Source organism: Zonotrichia leucophrys, chromosome 3, assembly GCF_028769735.1.
Source record: "Zonotrichia leucophrys gambelii isolate GWCS_2022_RI chromosome 3, RI_Zleu_2.0, whole genome shotgun sequence".
Classification (NCBI taxonomy): Eukaryota; Metazoa; Chordata; class Aves; order Passeriformes; family Passerellidae; genus Zonotrichia; species Zonotrichia leucophrys.
In genome coordinates, this window is record NC_088172.1 from 74347655 (window position 1) to 74365707 (window position 18053).

The following is an 18053-nucleotide window of genomic DNA, read 5'->3' on the forward strand; positions in this document are numbered from 1 at the left end:
AGCAAACCTAGTTACTAATGGCTATTACATGTACTAGTTATCTTATCTACGGGTTCTGCCAACAATGCATTAAAATTCCGTGTCCAATCCTTCTAAAGGTATAATCCTTAAATTAGGATGACGTGAAAGTTTCTAGCAACAAAAACCAATCCAATTATACCAAATACAACAATTACAATCCAATTATACCAAATACAAGTATTGGCTTATAAAGAGGGGGAAACTCTTGAGATATCTGGAACCAGGATTGCAGAGACAAATGGAGGATACCCAGAACTATCTGAAAAAACATCCCTTTAGAGAAGGAATTCCAAATTTGCCACATATTCTGCCTAGCTCAGTAGACATAAGCTCCATGTTCTATTGACTCAGAATTCATCCTGATTTAAATTCTTAATCCTAACACTTTTATAAACTAAAACAAAAAAGGAACCACACTAGGTAAAGTATATATAATGTAGCCTTGACAATATTTGTAAGTCATCTGTTTCTCTGGCTCCTATTCATCCATCCCTCTTCTCTGAAAATGTGATGAACACCTTGCAGCTGAGACCTCCAGCTGCCTCCCTGACAAGGTTACACCACACCAATGTTAGAAAAATGTGGAAAACCTCCATTTCTATTCAAATTATTTTTCACTGAAAAACAGTTCTAATGTTTAAACTGAGAAACATCACTGTAATGTAAACAATAGTGCTAAGGAATTTTTCACTAAAAAGAAAATAACAGGTAGTATATTTTCTCAACACAAAAAGATCTCTGTGACTTTTTTTTTTACCTTTTTAACAACATAATTGTTATAAACTGATTGTAAATTGATTTGGAATTTTTTAATTAATGTTCTCACAATAACATGTGAGATGGTGAAAGAACAGAGGTCATAAGAGGCATGATTTTAAATCTGGCCAACTATTAAAATCAGAACTGAAAGACACATCTGATCAGTATGAATTACTAAACAATTATGCCTGAGTCTTGGAAATGCTGTTCACACTCAAATACTTAATACCAAAAAGGATTTTTAAAATATAAATGCTTAGCAGCTCTAGAAGCCAGCATTCAGCATGGTGACAAAGAGTTTTGCCAACATCACAAATAATTTAGCCCACTTTGTACTTTTCCAGAATGTCTCAAATCTCAAGCATCTAAACCACAGAATTACAGAAACTCTGCCATCCTATAAACTGTCAGGAGACAAGAGGAATCCATCACATCTCCAGCTATAAGAACAGTGTCAGGAACAGAGGTTGGGTGCAGCTAGGTTAGCCAAAACCCAGCTTGCAGAGCTGCAGTTGTTATATGAAGCAATCTTGCTGGGCCTTGACCTCAGGTGATAAAGTGTAGGGCAAAAGGAAAATTTCTGCACAACCATCTGGGTGTAATCAAAGAAAGGATTTAATAATTTGGTGTCTATTGCAACTTTAATCTATGGGAAAGAAAAGCTAATTTTGTCACAACAATATCATTATATGTATGAATTGTGGTAAAGGTTACTAAAGTTTTTGTGAAATGTTGTATTTAGCTGTAGATCCTGCAGTCATTTCCTATTCAGCAGTCATTGGGTATTTCAGCATCACTCAAAGCAAAAGGTTAAGGTTACTCATAATCTAAGTTTGCTTTCCTCAACCTTTGGGAAATTGGATTCTTCTTATACAAGAAGCATTTCTGCAGTGTCCAGTAAATCACTGGACAAGCTCATATTTTATAAGGGCTTGGGCTTATTTTTGGTGTGTGTGCACATTTGCAGTTCAACATTTTTTTGAGCTTTACACGTGGTTGCCTTCAGAACACTTTCATGTCCTCAAGCAGATGGAGGACAGCTGCAAAGGAGAGTAAAGGCACCACTTCACAGAATATCTCTCACTGGAAACGTAAAGAGGAAAAAATGGGGCAGTACTGTACCAATACAGTAAATTCCCTTTTTTTTTCTCTGTTTATTCCTTCATTCTTTGATCCTCTCCCTGAAAGTATTATCCCAAGTTTCTAAACAGTATGGATAAAAGAAAAATTATAAAAGTATTTAGAAAATGGATAAAAGTATTCCATTTTCTAAATTCTCCACTCTAGTAAAGCTTCCCAATATGAATAGAAAACTTCACCAAAGATGGAATAAAAGATTCTTTCCCTCCCTTCCAAGGCTAAATACAAACTGATACCAATTCAGGTCATGCCAAAGTCATCCAATGATCCATCAATCCCTTGAGCTACAAAACACTCTTTCCTATGCCATTATGAGGCAAAATGCCTGGCAGGACAACCATACTAAACTTGTGGATCTTAGAATACTCAAAGTTAACTTTAAATAAAATTCCTTAACATCAGCACAGCAGAGCTATGCTCATTACACAGGCTGAAAGCAACACAGCAGGAATACAGCTTTTAGATTATTCTGCTGTTAAGTTTGACAGCAAAGAGCTGCTTGTCTTGCTTAGTATAAGCCAAAAATATTCAGTGTAGGCCATCAAAAGATAAAACTGCAGCAGTGCCTTTGAATTCTTTTTCTGTGAAGATTCTAGCAACTCTCAGCTGCTCTGTAACTGAACAGTGCATCACATGTACTGTGGTGCAGTTCTGCTTCAATGAAGCAGCATCTGAGAAGCCCTTGTAAGGGGCTCCTTGTAAGGTTTACTCCTTGTAAGGGAGTAAACAAACTTTGACAGAGACCACTGCATTTTGGCAGAGAACTACAAAACCTGCTTTTGCATGAACATCTCTAACTCTATAAAGAAAAAGCGTAGTTAAAGCGTAAGAAGGACACTGAGAATCCTTAAGGTTCAGTCAAAGCAAAAAAGAGGCTGATTTTTCAGAAATTTTTCCTTGTTGTCTATCCCAAGTGTTTTCAAAACAAAAAGGATGGATGACCACACTACATGGTCAACAAAAAGAAGAGAAAAGTATAAACCCTGTATTACAGATTCCTTTTTCTTCCATTATGGTCATAAGGATGCTAAGTTTTTGTTATAGCCTCAGGAAGCTCGCATATTTAAGACAGTTAAAATGATTCAATGATTCCTTTTTTTCTCTTTATACTATAAAATCAACATGCATACAATTTATTCAAACAACACAAGTTAAACCAGAAAAACATACATGGAATGAATTCTTCCTTCTTGAGGGAGATTCTTCGCTTTCCATTCTTTCTTGTTGTTGCAACAAAATTTTAAGTTGGTTAACTAGGAAGAGATAAAAACCATTAAAACAAATAAATAATTAGTTTTCTCATTGAAATTAGTATAACTTCCAACAATGTTTAAACCATTTGCTTTCAGAGCAATCTTACCTGCATGACTGTGCTGGAGTTCCTGACTGGCTGCAGTCCCACAGTCATCACTGGCCCTGTCTGCATTGTCACTGTCCTCATCCACAGAGGACTGGTCAAATCCAGTGCCATCACCTTTTGACAAGGCATGTTTCAGTTGAGAGATGCTTTCACTGGCACGCTCTAAAAAAAACCCAACCACATCATTAGCCACAAGAAACAACAAAAAGGAAAGGATTTACTGGCTATTATTTTAAATGGGAAAAAACACAAGAGAACTACCAGCATTCAGCATGTGTCTGGCTTGACTACTTGACCTAAGCTCATCCACTGGAAGCAATTATCTAATGCAAACAGCCAAAAAACCTATGTAAACACTATTTTTCCAGAGAAGAGCTAAACATAGCATCTTAGCCCCTCAATACATTAGGACTCTGCAGCAGCACAAGTAATAATATACTTGACTCTAAAATATTTCCCAGCATATGCACCTTCCATACTTTTCAATGAACCTAAAACTCATGCTATATTTTCTACAATATGCAGGATTGGAAACCAAGAAAAATGTTTTTGCATTTTAGTGATGCCACCACACGTTATTACAAAGCAACATATCACACAATGAAACAAATATCTGAGTAAATAAAGTAATAACTCAGAAAACCAAGCCACCATAAAATAGTTATTAAATAAAGACCAATCACTTCTGAACAGCATGAAAAATAAATAACACACACTATTCTAGAAAAAACACCCAACAAACACAACAGAAAACCTCTATCCACATAAATATAAATATTTTCAAGAACTGACTTACTGATAGATGATACAATAAAGGTCTTATCTAATGTTCAATATATTTTTTCCTTGTATTCTTTTCTAAATTTTTTCTTGGATTCAGCTGACTTCACGAAAATCATAAGCATATTTTAAACAGTCAAAATTTAGTAAAACAAACCCAAATACCATTTACAAGGCAATGACTCAGAAAAGAAGGGTTTAGGTCAAATATTTCACTTTTGGCATACTTAAGCTCTTCTTCCTTTCTTGAGCATTCCAGGATGCTGTGAGGGCGGAAGAGCTAATTGAGAAATGGCAGAAGTATCGCACTGATGCAATGGCTTAGATATTTAGCAAACTATGTTGCAATAATTTTTTTGTCAAGAAGTGTTCAATGTCATTGAAGTTGTCATGTGGTGTGTCATCTGAGAGCATTAAAGTTCCTTCTTTTCCCCATTCCCTGCAGATGTCTGCCAGAGAACCCCTGAGTACCAGTATTTGCTCTCTAGCCAAGGGACAAACAACAGAACAATCCAGAACCAACCAAGCCCATATAAACTGGTTTTCCCAGAACTTCTCTCTCTTTGTAGTGTTACAGCTTCTGAACTCCAAGCTATTGCTTCATCCACAAAGATAACAGAGATCTTCTTGCACTCTGTCCTCTTTCCCCATAAACATACAGGCCAGTAGTAGTGAAACACAATAAAACCATTACCAATGGCACACTGATGCCAATTTTTTTTATGACAACACTTTCCTGCCTCTGAAATAATGTCGCCATATTCTGGAAAGCGTCATCAAATACTTCCTTAAATTTCTTACAATCTTGCCTATTTCCAGATTACTAATGTTGCTGTCATAGGAAAAACACTCTCCACTGGGGAACTGGGAATTAGGAGATCCCAGTGGTGTGGCTTTACATGTGTGGCTTTACACAATGGCATGTGTGTCATTCACCACATGCAAGAGGATCCAACACTTACTTCAGTAAGAGTAGTAAGAGTTGAACTGGAAGTCTAAAAGGGAATAAATACATTACAGTATTTTTTTATTTCCAAAGTAAGGAACATAATTTTGGGCATTAGGATAAAAGACAGTATACCAAGAAGTGGAAAGACTATGTTTGTTGTTTCTTACAATGTAAAAATATTATTTTTAAATATGAAAGAATTTAAAAAAAAAACACTGTGGATGCAAACTACAGGACAATGAAGAACATGATTAATTTTTTAATTAATTCAGAAGCAATTAATTTTTAAGTCTTCCCAATTCAATCTGTTTCAGTTAAGCTACTCCTGTAATAGTATATTTTAGAGAAACATGGCCTCAAGTGAAAACATACTTTAAAACCTGCTCACATGTAGCACTATGATTTGCATATCAAAATCAATCAGCACCTGTCTTTTCGATGTCTGAACAAGACCCTACAAATAAAATCCAAATGTATTCCTGTTCTATGCTTAAACATCACTGAAGTGCTATTTCCTATTGGAACAGCTGATGATATAATTGAATTTGGACTCATATGGATTGAAACTTCAAAAAAAAACCAAAACAAATTGCTATTAAGCCCTTTGGTTTTCAGTGTTCAAAGGATCTGAGATGATTAGGAAAAATGACAAGCTAGCACCCAAATCTGATGGATCAAACTCAATACATTAAAAAAGAAAAATCAGTGTAACAACAATTTGACAGGAAAACAATCCAGACGGCATTGAGTCAGTTTAGCATTGCCTAAACAAGAGATGTTTTCTCAGGCACTGACTGCACAGAGCTCTTTTTTTAAAGAGTACTCCTTTAAATGAAAGCACCAAAGCTACCTCATTCATGGACTCGGAAATGCCATAGAAAATACTCTGGGAGCAAAAGAATCAATCATCCAAAACAACAGAATTGCCTGAAAGACATGGAAAATAACTCCAGCTGGTAGAACCATTAAGCAGCATAAATTGAAGAAAACAAATGGCAACTCTATGAAAAAGTTGTCACCCAAACCTAACAGTCCGGTTCTAATAACGCCTACAAGAACATGAAGTTACTGGCTATAAATTCAACAAAAAGCATCACTTCCCATTATGGTTCCTAATCAGCAAACAGCTTAGAAAATTAGAGAAGGAATTACACTGATTCTTTAGGTCTTAAAAAACCCTGCAGAATTTTTGTGAAACAGTAACTAACAAAACATACAATTAGACACACTAGTGAAAGCAGAAAGATTATAGCCATTTAAAGAAAACTTTCCTGTCCAAAATAAGATCAACATTTGCTTCCATTGACAGCTAAAAACCTAAAATATTATACCATATATCTTTTCAGTCAAGTAAGTGCTGAAAAATATGGAAACTGAGAATTTGGTTATAGGGTTTTTTGTATTTAACACATCTTGGAACTTTACTTCCCATTCTGACATCCAGCTCTTCTTCTTTCTTGGCTGCTAAACACAGGCATGTTACTGTGGAAGTAACACACTATATGGCAGTTTTGAGACTAAAAGTATCCTGTCTATCACTACCTGCTGCTAGGATTTTACATGCAGCAATGAGCAATACCAGGCTGTTCATTAGTCAGGCCTCAAAAGATCCCAAGATGTGTGAAATGCTCACCTGTTCCCAAATAATAAATCCTTCTGATTTAGTTTCTTGGTCTCTTTTTCTATGAGAAATAGATAATTTCCAGCATAACTTTAACCAAGTTACCATCTTTAAAAGCACAGCTGCAGCAGTCATTGTCACAAGTTCCTATACCAGGCCTTTCTGCAGAGCATTAAGTATTTGCCTAAGTTCTAGAAACCCTCACATGTGAAAACCTCATTGCCAAGTTCCTTGTGGCAGATTCCCCACCTTTAAAAGCACCTTTTATATTCAGAAGAATACCTAGAAACATCTGCCAAATAAAAATAAAAGGCCTAGGCAAAAAAACATTAAGAATGTAATTCTAAGCTGCTTCAGTGTGACAGCTAACTTGTAGTGATGGAAACTGGGCCACATACTCACTTTTCCTAAGATGGCTTTGACTTCCCATCTCTCCTGTTTTATTTTTGGAACCATATAAAACAGCCATAAAATGAAACTTTATTCAGAAAAATCTTATCTTGTCATCTGTTTCTCTTAGGGTTTCATCTCCATTCTCTGAAATTATGTAGGACACTGCACTCAGCAATGCAGTGGAATACAGAATGTATTTTCCACAATATCCTAAGACAGACTTGAGGTAGACAAGTGTATCAGGCTCAGTAACAATCCTAAAAAGGATTGTTTGCCCCTCCTTTGCTCCTGCTCTTTCACTGTCTCGGGTCCAACAGTGAGCCAGTGCTCTTTACTGAAGAGGCAGAAAACTCAACATAAAAAAATATGAGCTGATAGTTCTCTGTTCAAGAAACCAGAAATATGCTCAAAACAAAGAACTGGACTTTACATAGTCTTCTCAACTTACTGCTGTTAGGATAACAAGGGAAAGTCACAGGAAGGCATCATGCTCTGCTCTTGGCAGTGGTGCAGTAGAAGGCCCATTGGACATTCATATTATGCCTGTCAATTTTCAGTTATTAATATGAATACAGCAGCTCACCACTTATTCTCATTTACAAAATACTTCTACTCCCTTGAGAACTTCTTATTAGAAATATTATCTCCTAAAGTTTTTAAGGTACATTTGAAATCATCTCAATTATATGTAAGTTTACACAGTAACCTAATAACCCCAACTGTACAAATACCATACTCTTAACTTAGTACTACACATAGCATTAAAGACTTTCATTATAAAAGGTCAGGAAAAGCTACATTATAGAACCTCTGTTATTTATCAAAACCTCTCTGTTGAGCTCTAAGACCACCAGACTCAGTTTACTGAACACTCAGGCTCCCTGTCTGCTGAGGCATTTCATTTTGCAACAAAGGACATTGCACTGAAATAATCAGTTGGTCTTTGAGAACTTAAGCACCTTTCCATCAAACTGAGTAAGGCTGTAAAGTGATTCTTCTGGTGTCCAGCATGGGTGGAGAAAATCTGTTGCCATGAGCTCAGCCTACCTCCAGATAATGTTAAGCATTACAGGCAGGTTAAGAATACTGTTTTTCAAAACATTAAATAATGCCCAAAGCATGCTACCTAAAATTGCAGAACCTGGATGACAGGGTCATCCCAATGGGGAGAAAAATCTCAAGCTGTATAACAATATAAGAGAAATAGGTAAAGCATTAGGTTTGACAACTTTGATGACCTATTTATCCTACAGTAAATTCCTAACACTGCTAGTAATGATGTGGGAAATGCTTTACAGCTCTAAGGAGTTAAAAATTGTACATCACTGAGAAAAAAAGAGGTTTTTTTACTTTGAGAAACACAATGAAATTTAGGTTATATTGCCCCTGTATTGGGGTTGTTTGTGCATCATCATATTTATTTCTTCATGAGAGGCGCCCTCAGATATATGAAATCAAAACTACCTTGGCATCGTATGAATAGAAAATTATTGTTTCCAAGAATGTAATGGGGAAAGGCTCACCAGAAATTCAGGTTATGAAATTATTTAACAAATATAACAGATTCAGTGTAAGAGGATCCAGTCAGAATAAGATAAAATGAAAATAAAATAAAATGTATGAAGGGAATACATGCATCCATGTATCCATTAGATATGGTCAGCTCTAATAGTCTCACACACAGTTAAACAGCCCTGATATTTGTCAGCCTAACTGTTCTGCAATGACTGTTACCTGCAAGTGTCAGGTAGCATTACCATGCCCATTTCATCTACAGGAAAAGTAAACAGAAATCATTCCTCAAAGTTCTATCTTGGAACAAAAGAAATCTATCGCTAATGTAACGAACTGACGCTGCTTCGAAAAGGAAGTAAAAAAATATTTGCTGAGAATCGAGTATCAAGTAGCTATTTGAAAATGTTTCCATTGTTTTATCCTTGTTTCTTTCTTCTTTTGGCTACGTTGTTTCCCATGGCACAGGAAACATCCCAACAGGCCGTGTGGGGGTGCTGTGCTCGGAACACAACTTTTCGCACCAGGAGGTTCGCATACCCACAGACTATCCGCTGGCTTTCTTCAGAATCGCATACCCACAAACCATCCGCTGCCTTTCTTCCGAATTCGGACATTTAGCTTGCCCAGCCAGTGACAGCCTGAAGGCAGGCAAGCCCAGGTGTCAGGGTGACAGGTTCAGGAGCTCTCTGTCGGGCTATACACCGCGCTTCTTGGACAAAGCGGCACGTATGAAACCACTCGCTGACACGGGAAACAACCACGCGCATCAGAATCCATTTGTACCCTGACTTTACCACAACTAGAATCCGATGGCCAAAACCCTCACACGAACCAGAACCGCCCCCGGAGCAGCAGCGGTCCTGCCCGAGCCGCGTTACGGTCAGACGCGAGCGTGTCACGGCAAGAACGGCGCCCGCCATCGGCTGTGGGGACAGCCCGGCACAACTTCCCTGCTGCGCGCCCGTCCCAGCCCGGCCGGGGCGCTCCGCGGGGCGGGGGCAGCCACACACCCGGGCGCCCTCACCCCGCGCCCGTGCCGCTCACCTCGGAGGCGCCTCTGGTACCGCTCCAGGGACTCCTCCAGGGCGCGCTCCCCGCGGGGCTCCCGCATCGGGACGCCGCTGGCCGCCGGGGAGCAGCCGGCGCTGTGCGCCGGCACCGGGGGCTCCCCGCGGCGAGGCTGGGGGACGGTAGTTCCGCCCGTTCTACCTTCCCGCGTTGGGCTCTCGGAGGAGCCACCTGCGGGGATCTCTCCGGCTCCTGGTGGCCGACCGTTGCCGTCGGCCGCCGCAGCTGAGACTAGCCACGCCAGGAATCCGTCGCGCTTCCCGATGGCGGGAATGCCGCCGCCGGGACTACAAGTCCCGGCATGCACCGCGCCTCCGGAGGCAGAGTCCCCGCCCACCGCCCACCCCCGGCAACCGGGAAAGGGTGGTCGCCGCAACCCGTCTCCCCTTTGTTGTGGATCCCGGCCGCAGTCGCGCCTGCGCACATCACAGCCCGTCCGCCTACGCCCTCGGGCCTGCGGCGGGCTCAGCGCCGGTCCCGCCACGGCCGGGGCGGATCGGAGCGGGAAGCACCGTTTACCTCCCGCCATCGCCCGCGCGGGGAGCGCCCGCAGCCCCGGGGAGCGCTATTGTCTGCGGGCGGCGCAGGCGCACGCGGCCCCGCCGCCGCCGGGCCCCGGCGCGTGCGCAGTGCGGCGCGGTGCCGCGGTGCCGTTAGCCGCCGCTATGTGCAGGGAATAACGCCGGGGCCGTTGCCAGAGGGACACCGAGCGCTCCGCCCTCGCTCCCGCATCCCGCGGGATGCCGGCCCGCTGAGCACCCGCTAGCGACGGCCCCTCCCCGGCGCGCGAGCCTCCTCGGAGGGGTGAGTGAGGATGATGCTGCTGCCGCCGCCGCCCTGGGCTGCGGGTCGGGCGGGAGCCGTGGCGGGGAGAGGGGCCGCGGTCCGCCCGGTGCCTATTGTGTCCGGAGGTGCCCGCCCGCCGGGACCCGGGTGGGCTGCGGCCGGCGGAGGGGGAGGCAGCACGGTGTGGGCACAGCCCGCTCCCCCTCCCCCGTCGGGCCCGAAGCTGACTCCGCGCCCCCGCCTCCCTTTCCCCTCGCCAGCGCCGGGCCATCGCCGGTGCCGGAGGGCATCGCCTCAGGCGGGACGCGGGCGGCATCCCACGTCTGGCATTCGGTGCTGCCGGATCCCGCTGCCCGCGTCTCCTTGCCCCTTCGCGCCCGCGGGGCGCCCCCGGCACACCCACCCCCGGGGCTGCGCAGCCTCCCCTCCCGCGGGCGGATTTCCGCGGTTCCTGCGGAGACGTTTCCAGAGGTTTAATATTTTTTTTTTTGGGTGACCTTCTTTCACTGTCTGCCCCGGGGCTGGAGGCAGCGTGTTTCTCCGGATTTAAAAATCAGTGACGCCCTTCGTCTGGGATGCAGCGTTTCCCCCCATCTTCTAAAAATAATGTCTTCTGTGAAAGGGTGATGGAGAAAATCTGCGGGTTTCGCCTTTTCTCGTATTGCGTATTTCCAGCCGACGAGTCAGGTCTCCCTGCTTCCGAAAATATCCTCCCGAAGGCGTGAGCTTTTCCTTTTTCCAGGCGCTTCCCGGGAAAAACATGCAATCAGGGTTTTTGTCCCCGGCGGCGAGGAGCAGGCGGGCCCACTTTGTGCGCCCGCCGTGGGGACGAACGGGTTACTGCGCTAACAAAAACCCGATGGCGATTTTCGAGCAGAAAGCGGCGTCGGGCGGAGGAAGCGGCGGGAGGGGCGGAGCGGGGCGGGGGCGCGCCCCGGGGCAGCGGGGAAGGGAGCCGGGAGCCGGGCGGGCACAGCGAGCGCTGCCCGCCAGCCCCGCCGGCCGCCCTGTGCTGAGCGCCTTTCCAGCACAAGCCGACAATTAGCCCATCAGTGCTCGCGGCTTGATGGAAATAAAAAAAAAAAAAGAGATGTAGATGCGATGCTGATGAGTTGTGTGTACATAAGGATTGCGTTATTGTGACAGGAGATTAGATAGCATCCACTGATCTGCACTTGGAGGAAATTATTTTCTTCCCTGTGAAAGCAAAGGTACTCATAAAATATTTAAGTACTTTGAAAGAATGAAGCCTGTTCTAGCACTGCGATGATCATCTTTTCTCCTTTGGAATGCCATTCAATGCTTTGTGACAGCGTTTCTGGCCCTGGGCTTGCGTCTGCAAAATGATATGTGGGATGGGACAGTTTTTGTAAACTGAACGGAGGAGACATGATTACATATGCTGTGATTTCCTATGATTAATTTCCTCTAGGAATTACTTTGTGTCCAGATGCTGAGAAGTCTGTCTTGCTAAACTCTGCTGATATGGAAGCTCCTCAACTTTCAACGTTGTTAAACGAGGAAAAAGTCAAACATAAACGCTGCAAAGAATCTCACTTCATTCTTTGATTAACACTTTTTAAAACACTTTTTCACCTTCATGTAAATGTTCTGTTCTGGTTGGCTTTTTTTTCCTCCTTTGTCTGATAGAGGTTAGGAAGGGTGGCTGAATAGAGAGAGTAGTGCAGCTGGGGATACAAGGAATTTTGTCAAAATCTCAAGAATCTTGAAGTTATTTGGAATAGATCAGATTAATATGCTTTCTTTAATTCTTTTGAAGAGAAACCTTCTAAGTTGTTACCAAACTTCGGCATGACAGTGCATTGTTTGGGGAGTGGTTTTGACATATGACTATTTCCCATATCTAATCTGACTTTTGAAAAAAACAATGGTTTATTTCTGTATTGAGTTTCATCTGCTGTGATGGACTTGACAAGCAAAATTTCTTAAAAAGTCTGATGATAACAAACAAGCCAGAAAAGCTCCAGCTTATGAAAATGGATTGGAAAAGTCTTATGTTGGTTGTAGGTGAGAGCTTGGAAACTTCATTGAATACCTGGAATGAAACCCAAGGCATGAGAAGTTGCAGAAATGGATTTTGCAGTACCATTTCCAGTTCTTGGCATTGCAGGGAGAAGGTATTTAATGTGCATTGATACCATAGTATCTCCTTGATTCAGGACAGTTTCCATGTTAGCACCGCTTTTCTTAGCTTTGCAGGCAGAATGGAACTGAGACACAACAGATTGTTTTTACTTTAGCTAGAAAGCAAAGAAAAGCTGTGAAATTCTGGTTTTCCTTTAGAAAATTCTGAACTGAGGCATCAGATATGGAATATAGGAGATATGGCATATAGGAGGTTTTCTACAAGTAAATTCTCTCTGCTTCTAGCACTTGTGAGGTTGTAAAGGAACACAGTGGCACTTCCCTCTGTTTGAAGAATATGCATAATGTAGTAAAAATGGATTGTGTTGTGACCAAGAGACTGCAATTTGAGCAAAGGAAGTTGTTTGTGACTGAGGGATGGAGCTTCAAGTCTACTGGCTGGGAGCTGGGCTTGGATGTGTGCATCTCCTCTAAAATGCACATTTTCCCTGTGCTGATTGAGCCTGTGGGAGCCTTCCATTGTCTGTAGGTTTGTAACGCTCTCACCAAAGGCCTGCGTGTCTTCCGTTCTAGTATTGATCCGTGTGTGTATCTGTGCATTTTCAAGGGACTGCTCTACTGAGAGCAGCTTCCTTCAGTGCTCCGTGCTGATGTTTCCCTGGGTCACAGTCCAGCTAGGGCATTCCATGGGGCAGCTGTCATGGGGAAAAGTAGTGTGTGATTAGGTGACTTCAGCTGTAACAGAAGGCATGCAAATAAGGGTGGGAAGAGAGTTGCTTAAACAACTTCATGTATGTCTGTTGAACAGTTATACATTCAAAAAAATAAAAAAATAAATTGCAAATCTATTCTGTGGTTCAGTTTCTCTGACCCTACCACCAAAAAGCTGGGAGGCTGTCTTTGTTCTACAGGTGCATTTGTGGGTAGAGTGATCTTTTTAGTTAAAATTGTGTTTGACCTTCAAAAAACCCTTATATTTTAAATTGGTATGTATATAATTTTTTTTCATATGTCAAAACCAGCTTGTCCTAGAGGTTTCAAATAAAAGCCAGAATCATATTTTAGTAGATTGCTAATGTAATTAGATTTCAGGTAGGGAGACCGGTGTTTGGGAATGTACTCAGTGCTGCATCACTGAAATTGAGGTGTGTTCTGCTGGCTCTTAGATTGTGGGGGAGAAGTAAGGGAGTGGGGTGGATATTAAAGAGGCTGGCTAGTTGTTCTCCTGTCTTCATGGCTCTGTGTGGAGATTCCCAGTCACTCCCTTCTCTTTGGGTTTGGTACAGCATGGCTGCCCTGCTTTGTTGCAGTGGCTCTGGTAGTTTGCAAAGTACATGAGAAGTTAATTCACTCCGCTAACCCAGGAGAACACTGTTTCTTTTCTTTTTGTTTTGCTCTTTTTTTTTTCTCCTTCCTCCCTTGGATTAGCAAATTGAATTATCTTATTGTGTGGTCAGATGAGTGCCAGAGCAAGTACACAGAACGGGGTCAGCAGTGTCAAGCCAGAGAGAGGGGAATACTCATTTTTCCAGTAGCAAAGACAGATTTAATCTGCTTTACTGTCCTGTATGCCTGTCCCCTGCACCACTAAAGGCTGCTGTGGTCAGACAGGAGGTGGGTTATGTATTAATCCAAGAAAACAAAAAATTAAGATACTGGGTTTGTTCTGTTAGTCTTTATTTGGGGTCCTTGATATGTAAAATGTTCACAGCCACAGACTAAACATTCAGAACTTATCTCTGGAAGAAAAAAAAATTTCTCTGGAAAGTAAATGTAAAAAAAGGAAGGATGAGTAGTTCTGTTAAGCATTGTGGCCTTTGTACTAGGATGAGCAGAATTTTTGGTCCAGGCTAATGTTGGTATCTTCTCCTTTATGGAATTTAGGGATGTAAATTTTCAAGTATTTTCATAGTTTTGTCTCTCCTATTTACTAGTTTTGAAGTATGTGGGTTTTGTGAATTGTAGGATGGTTCTAGTAGGAAGTGGTTTTGAGAAAGAGTAAGTTTTTAAATTCAAAACAGAGATTAAAACATAGTTTTTATTTTTATTCCTTGAATAGAATGTGATACATTTTTCACATGTGAGCCCAGCAAAGCCCAGCCTTGTTTCTCCTTCTCTTTTTCTCCTCTGATAAACTGTTAGTGAAAAAATAGACTTTTCCTTAGCTAGGTGCTTTTCAGAGCTTCGGCATCACCCGTTGGTGCATCTAGTGGGCTGACTCAGGTCCAACAACTGCAGATCTCTTCCTGTCTTGCTCCTTTGGTTGCTTTTGCTTCTTTTATTGCAAGGTTTGGTGTTCTTGTAATAGACTCCTGTGTTTACTTGTTTCCATTCTCTTGAACTGAAATGTTTTATATTCTGATCTAGTCAGTGAAACTTAAGAGGGTATTGTCCTTGACGAATAGCTGAGTCTTCTGAAGTCTGTGTGGTGCATTTTCCAGATCTCATTTTGTACTTCTTTCCAAACAAAATCCTGGTTCTGCTCATTTTGTTTCTTTCCAGGAAGAACTGCAATTATTGAGCTTTTCAGAGACATAATAACAGAAGTGGTGCCACTCCCTGGCATTTCCAAGATGTTTCTTTGTGCACAGGGTATTTAGTTAGTCTTCAGCTGTGGCATACGAAAAACTTGTAATCAATCCATTAGCAAGTCATTATGGTCTGAAAGTAGTAATACACGCAGTGCATTTAATCAGATGTACTTGCAACTTTTCCCTCAAAATTATATGCCCAAATAATTTTGTTGATGATCTTTCTATTCATTTGCAAATATTTGCCCATCTAAATATGCATTCTATTCTGTGTTCAAAACCAAAGCCTTTTCAATTTTGTCTTATTTGTCTTCTCAAAGTAGATTGCACTTCAGAATTAGGAAGAAAAATGCAGGAAGTTAGTGTGTCATGATACCTTTTCAGTTTTCTCATGAACGTACTTCCTGCTGTCATCAATCCTACCTTCTCTCCTCCCTACCCTGTTACCTGGCTGATTATTTAGCCCCATGGAACTGGATCATCACAGGAATCTTGATGTCAGGAATAATTCTACTTAACTCTACAGTGTCATTTACTAACGTGAAAACACTTAAAGAGTAATATTGTAGCTTTACTTCTCTTTTTTTCCCCTTTGGAATCTTCCTTAAAATGACCCCATAGATGGACCTTTCTTCTGATTTATACCCATTATCTTTTCTCCAAGAATAGGTGTAACCTGGTGCCAAGGGAGAGTTGAAAAGGGTTCAAGCAATATTTCTTGCTTTCTGCTGAGGCATTGCTAGCCTCCCATCCATTTTCTGCTTCAAACTTTTAGATAAGGTGTAGTTCCTGTTAAGGATTGTTCCTTCCACCTGGTCTTCATTTCTTCAATTGAGTCTTGCATAGGCAATTCAGTAAAAATGACCTAATTTTTTATTCATGTTGAGCAATATATCAGCTTAATTAAATAATTAAAGTCTTGGTTTTCTACAATTTGTTTTACTGCAAAAAAGCTGTCCCAGTTTTTTGAGAATAATGATGATTACTCTTCTGGTCATTCATCTCCTCTTTGTTTAAGTGGTCATGTTTTCTTTTCATTTTACTTGGTTTTCAGGGGGTGTAGTCAGGTGAAATAAGGGTGAAACCATTCTTGTAGGAATGACTCTTTGAGGTGATTCACTAGTCAAAAGCTCAGCTTGAATTTTAGCTTGAAGTTGACTGTGACACTGGCTATTACAAATTTTTTTTTAATTTTAAGCAGAAATTAGTCAGGAAACCTTTAAGGAGCCACTGAGAACCCAGAACTTGTTAGCTTTTGCATTAGCAAAGAGTTTTGAAGAATAATATTAACTTGTTGACATAAGAATTATGGAACCTACGTATTTTTTTTCATGTTACAGATAATACTGGCTTTGGTGATTATTGTGTGTTTGTTTTACAGTTCTTGTTGATAAACATAATAAAAGGTCTTTTTCAAAAACTGTTTTTATTCTAAGTGTTGTGCAGTCATCATGCTCTCATAGTCATTTAAACATCATGCTGATTATTTTATTGGGCCAGATTGGTGATAATTGGGTAGAGCCTTTATTTTGATGAAGTCATTGTAGAGTTGAATCTTGAACAGCCTCAGTGAAATTAATTAGTTCTAAGTATGCCATAATTCCTGCCTCTTTGTTTAGGTAAGTGTTTTTAGTTTCAACTTCTAGCATTTTGATCACAAACTCTGTGGCATGTTTTTAATGAATCAAATCTTAATTAATCAGCTTTTAAATTCACCTTGTGGTCTCTTTTTACACAAGCTCCAGTCCTAATAAATCACAAGCAATCCTGTGCCTGTTTGTTGCTGAGTGCTCCTCTGAGAGGTGCAATTGCATGCCCACTGTCAGTGCCACAGATGCCACATTACGTGGCATATCAGAGAGGCATGAATTCCTCAAGGTCTGAAATGAAGATTGGAAGCATATGAGTGTTTTTCATGTGAAAACAGATTCCTGATGGAGAGAATTGTCTCCAGTTGTTCTGTGGGGAGCTGTGTTGAGGCTTCTGATGAACGTGTTTTATTTTGGGGTTTTTTTTGTTGTTGGTTTTTTTTTTTCCCCTGTAGATTTGGCTTTGTTCTCTTCAGTTTTTGTCATAGTTGGAGAACAGTAAGAAGGTTAATGTTGCTGGCATAGAACTGAAATTAGTCAGTAGGATATAGTCAGTAGGAGTATTATGGAAAAGAATAAGCATTTAAAAGAAGAACATTACCCAAAACCAAAACAAAACTAGCAGAAAAGAACACTAATAATAAGCAATGGAAGAATACGTTTGCACAAAAAAGTCAGGTTGAACTTAAGCTTGGATATAAATTGAGTCAATCACTTGAAGGCCCAGATATGGTCACAAACTTTTTTAAAATTCTTTTTTAAGTTTGACAATAACAATACTTTAAATAAGGTAGTCATTGCAGAAAATGTATCATTGTTTCTGTAATCATAGTTTGCCACTTGATGCCGAATCTTTATACCCTGTTTTTTGTTGGCTCTTTTTCTCATTCTGAATTTTATTTTTGGCTTCCTTGGGCATGGGTAAGTTTCTGTCTGCCCCAGGTCTTAGTGCAGTCAGTGGCTCTTCAGGTGCTGCAGGTTACATCTGTGGATGGCAGGATCTGTTTTTACACAGCAACACAAAGCCCCATATAATTCTGTTGCATTATATTCTTTAGCTTGCTGTAAGAAGTTTATTGCTTGTCATTAACCAATGTTTTCTTTTTCCATTTTCCTGAAATAAATACTACTTTCTCTAGTATTTGAAACATATAAATAACACATAATTGTCTTGCATACTGGATGCAAACACATTTTGCTTTTCTCCATTTTTGTGGCCTGAATGCATTTTCTTTAGCACACTTTATTGGCAACTTCAGCTGTCAAAGTTAAATGTGTTAAGTGTTGTGTTGTTGAAGCTGCAAATAGCAACAGTCACCTTCCCCCTTAGGGCAGACTGATACTCCAGAGTCTGGCTTGTATTGAACTCTTGGAGGATTGTCATTGCACGGGGCTTGTTTCAAAATGCTGCCTGGTTACTGGCTTTGAGGAGGTC

At 41.2% G+C, this 18053-nt stretch overlaps 3 protein-coding genes across 10 annotated transcripts in view; 1 reads left to right on the forward strand and 2 right to left on the reverse strand.

Annotated features, from left to right (window-relative positions):
• SDCCAG8 (SHH signaling and ciliogenesis regulator SDCCAG8) overlaps positions 1-10156 on the reverse strand; it is a 106255-nt gene extending 96099 nt beyond the window's left edge. Inside the window, exons 1-3 of one of the 2 annotated variants that reach the window (XM_064708836.1) lie at positions 10126-10156; positions 3281-3442; positions 3091-3173 (exon numbers count right to left, since the gene is read on the reverse strand). In XM_064708836.1, coding sequence (XP_064564906.1) covers positions 3091-3173; positions 3281-3442; positions 10126-10135 — 255 coding nt within the window. In that variant the 5' untranslated portion in view covers positions 10136-10156. Of the gene's footprint in view, positions 1-3090; positions 3174-3280; positions 3443-9582; positions 9850-10125 lie in introns of those variants that run through there. The other variant, XM_064708835.1, reaches the window with a different exon arrangement.
• Positions 10157-10171: 15 nt separating this feature from the next.
• On the reverse strand, positions 10172-10708 carry LOC135445149 (putative uncharacterized protein PSMG3-AS1). Its single transcript, XM_064707185.1, has one exon. The coding sequence runs from the start codon at positions 10706-10708 to the stop codon at positions 10172-10174; it is 537 nt and encodes a 178-aa protein (XP_064563255.1).
• The window catches only part of CEP170 (centrosomal protein 170), a 94521-nt gene continuing 86652 nt past the window's right edge, over positions 10185-18053 (forward strand). For 3 of the 7 annotated variants that reach the window (XM_064708827.1, XM_064708828.1, XM_064708829.1), the window contains exon 1: positions 10189-10410. The gene's annotated coding sequence lies outside the window, so the exon portion shown is untranslated. Of the gene's footprint in view, positions 10411-18053 lie in introns of all 7 variants that reach the window. The other 4 variants (XM_064708831.1, XM_064708833.1, XM_064708834.1 and 1 more) reach the window with 4 other exon arrangements.

Bases quoted from the DNA above. Each gene is read 5' to 3' on its own strand.
- LOC135445149 (XM_064707185.1), bottom strand. From the start codon at position 10,708: ATGCCGCCCGCGTCCCGCCTGAGGCGATGCCCTCCGGCACCGGCGATG.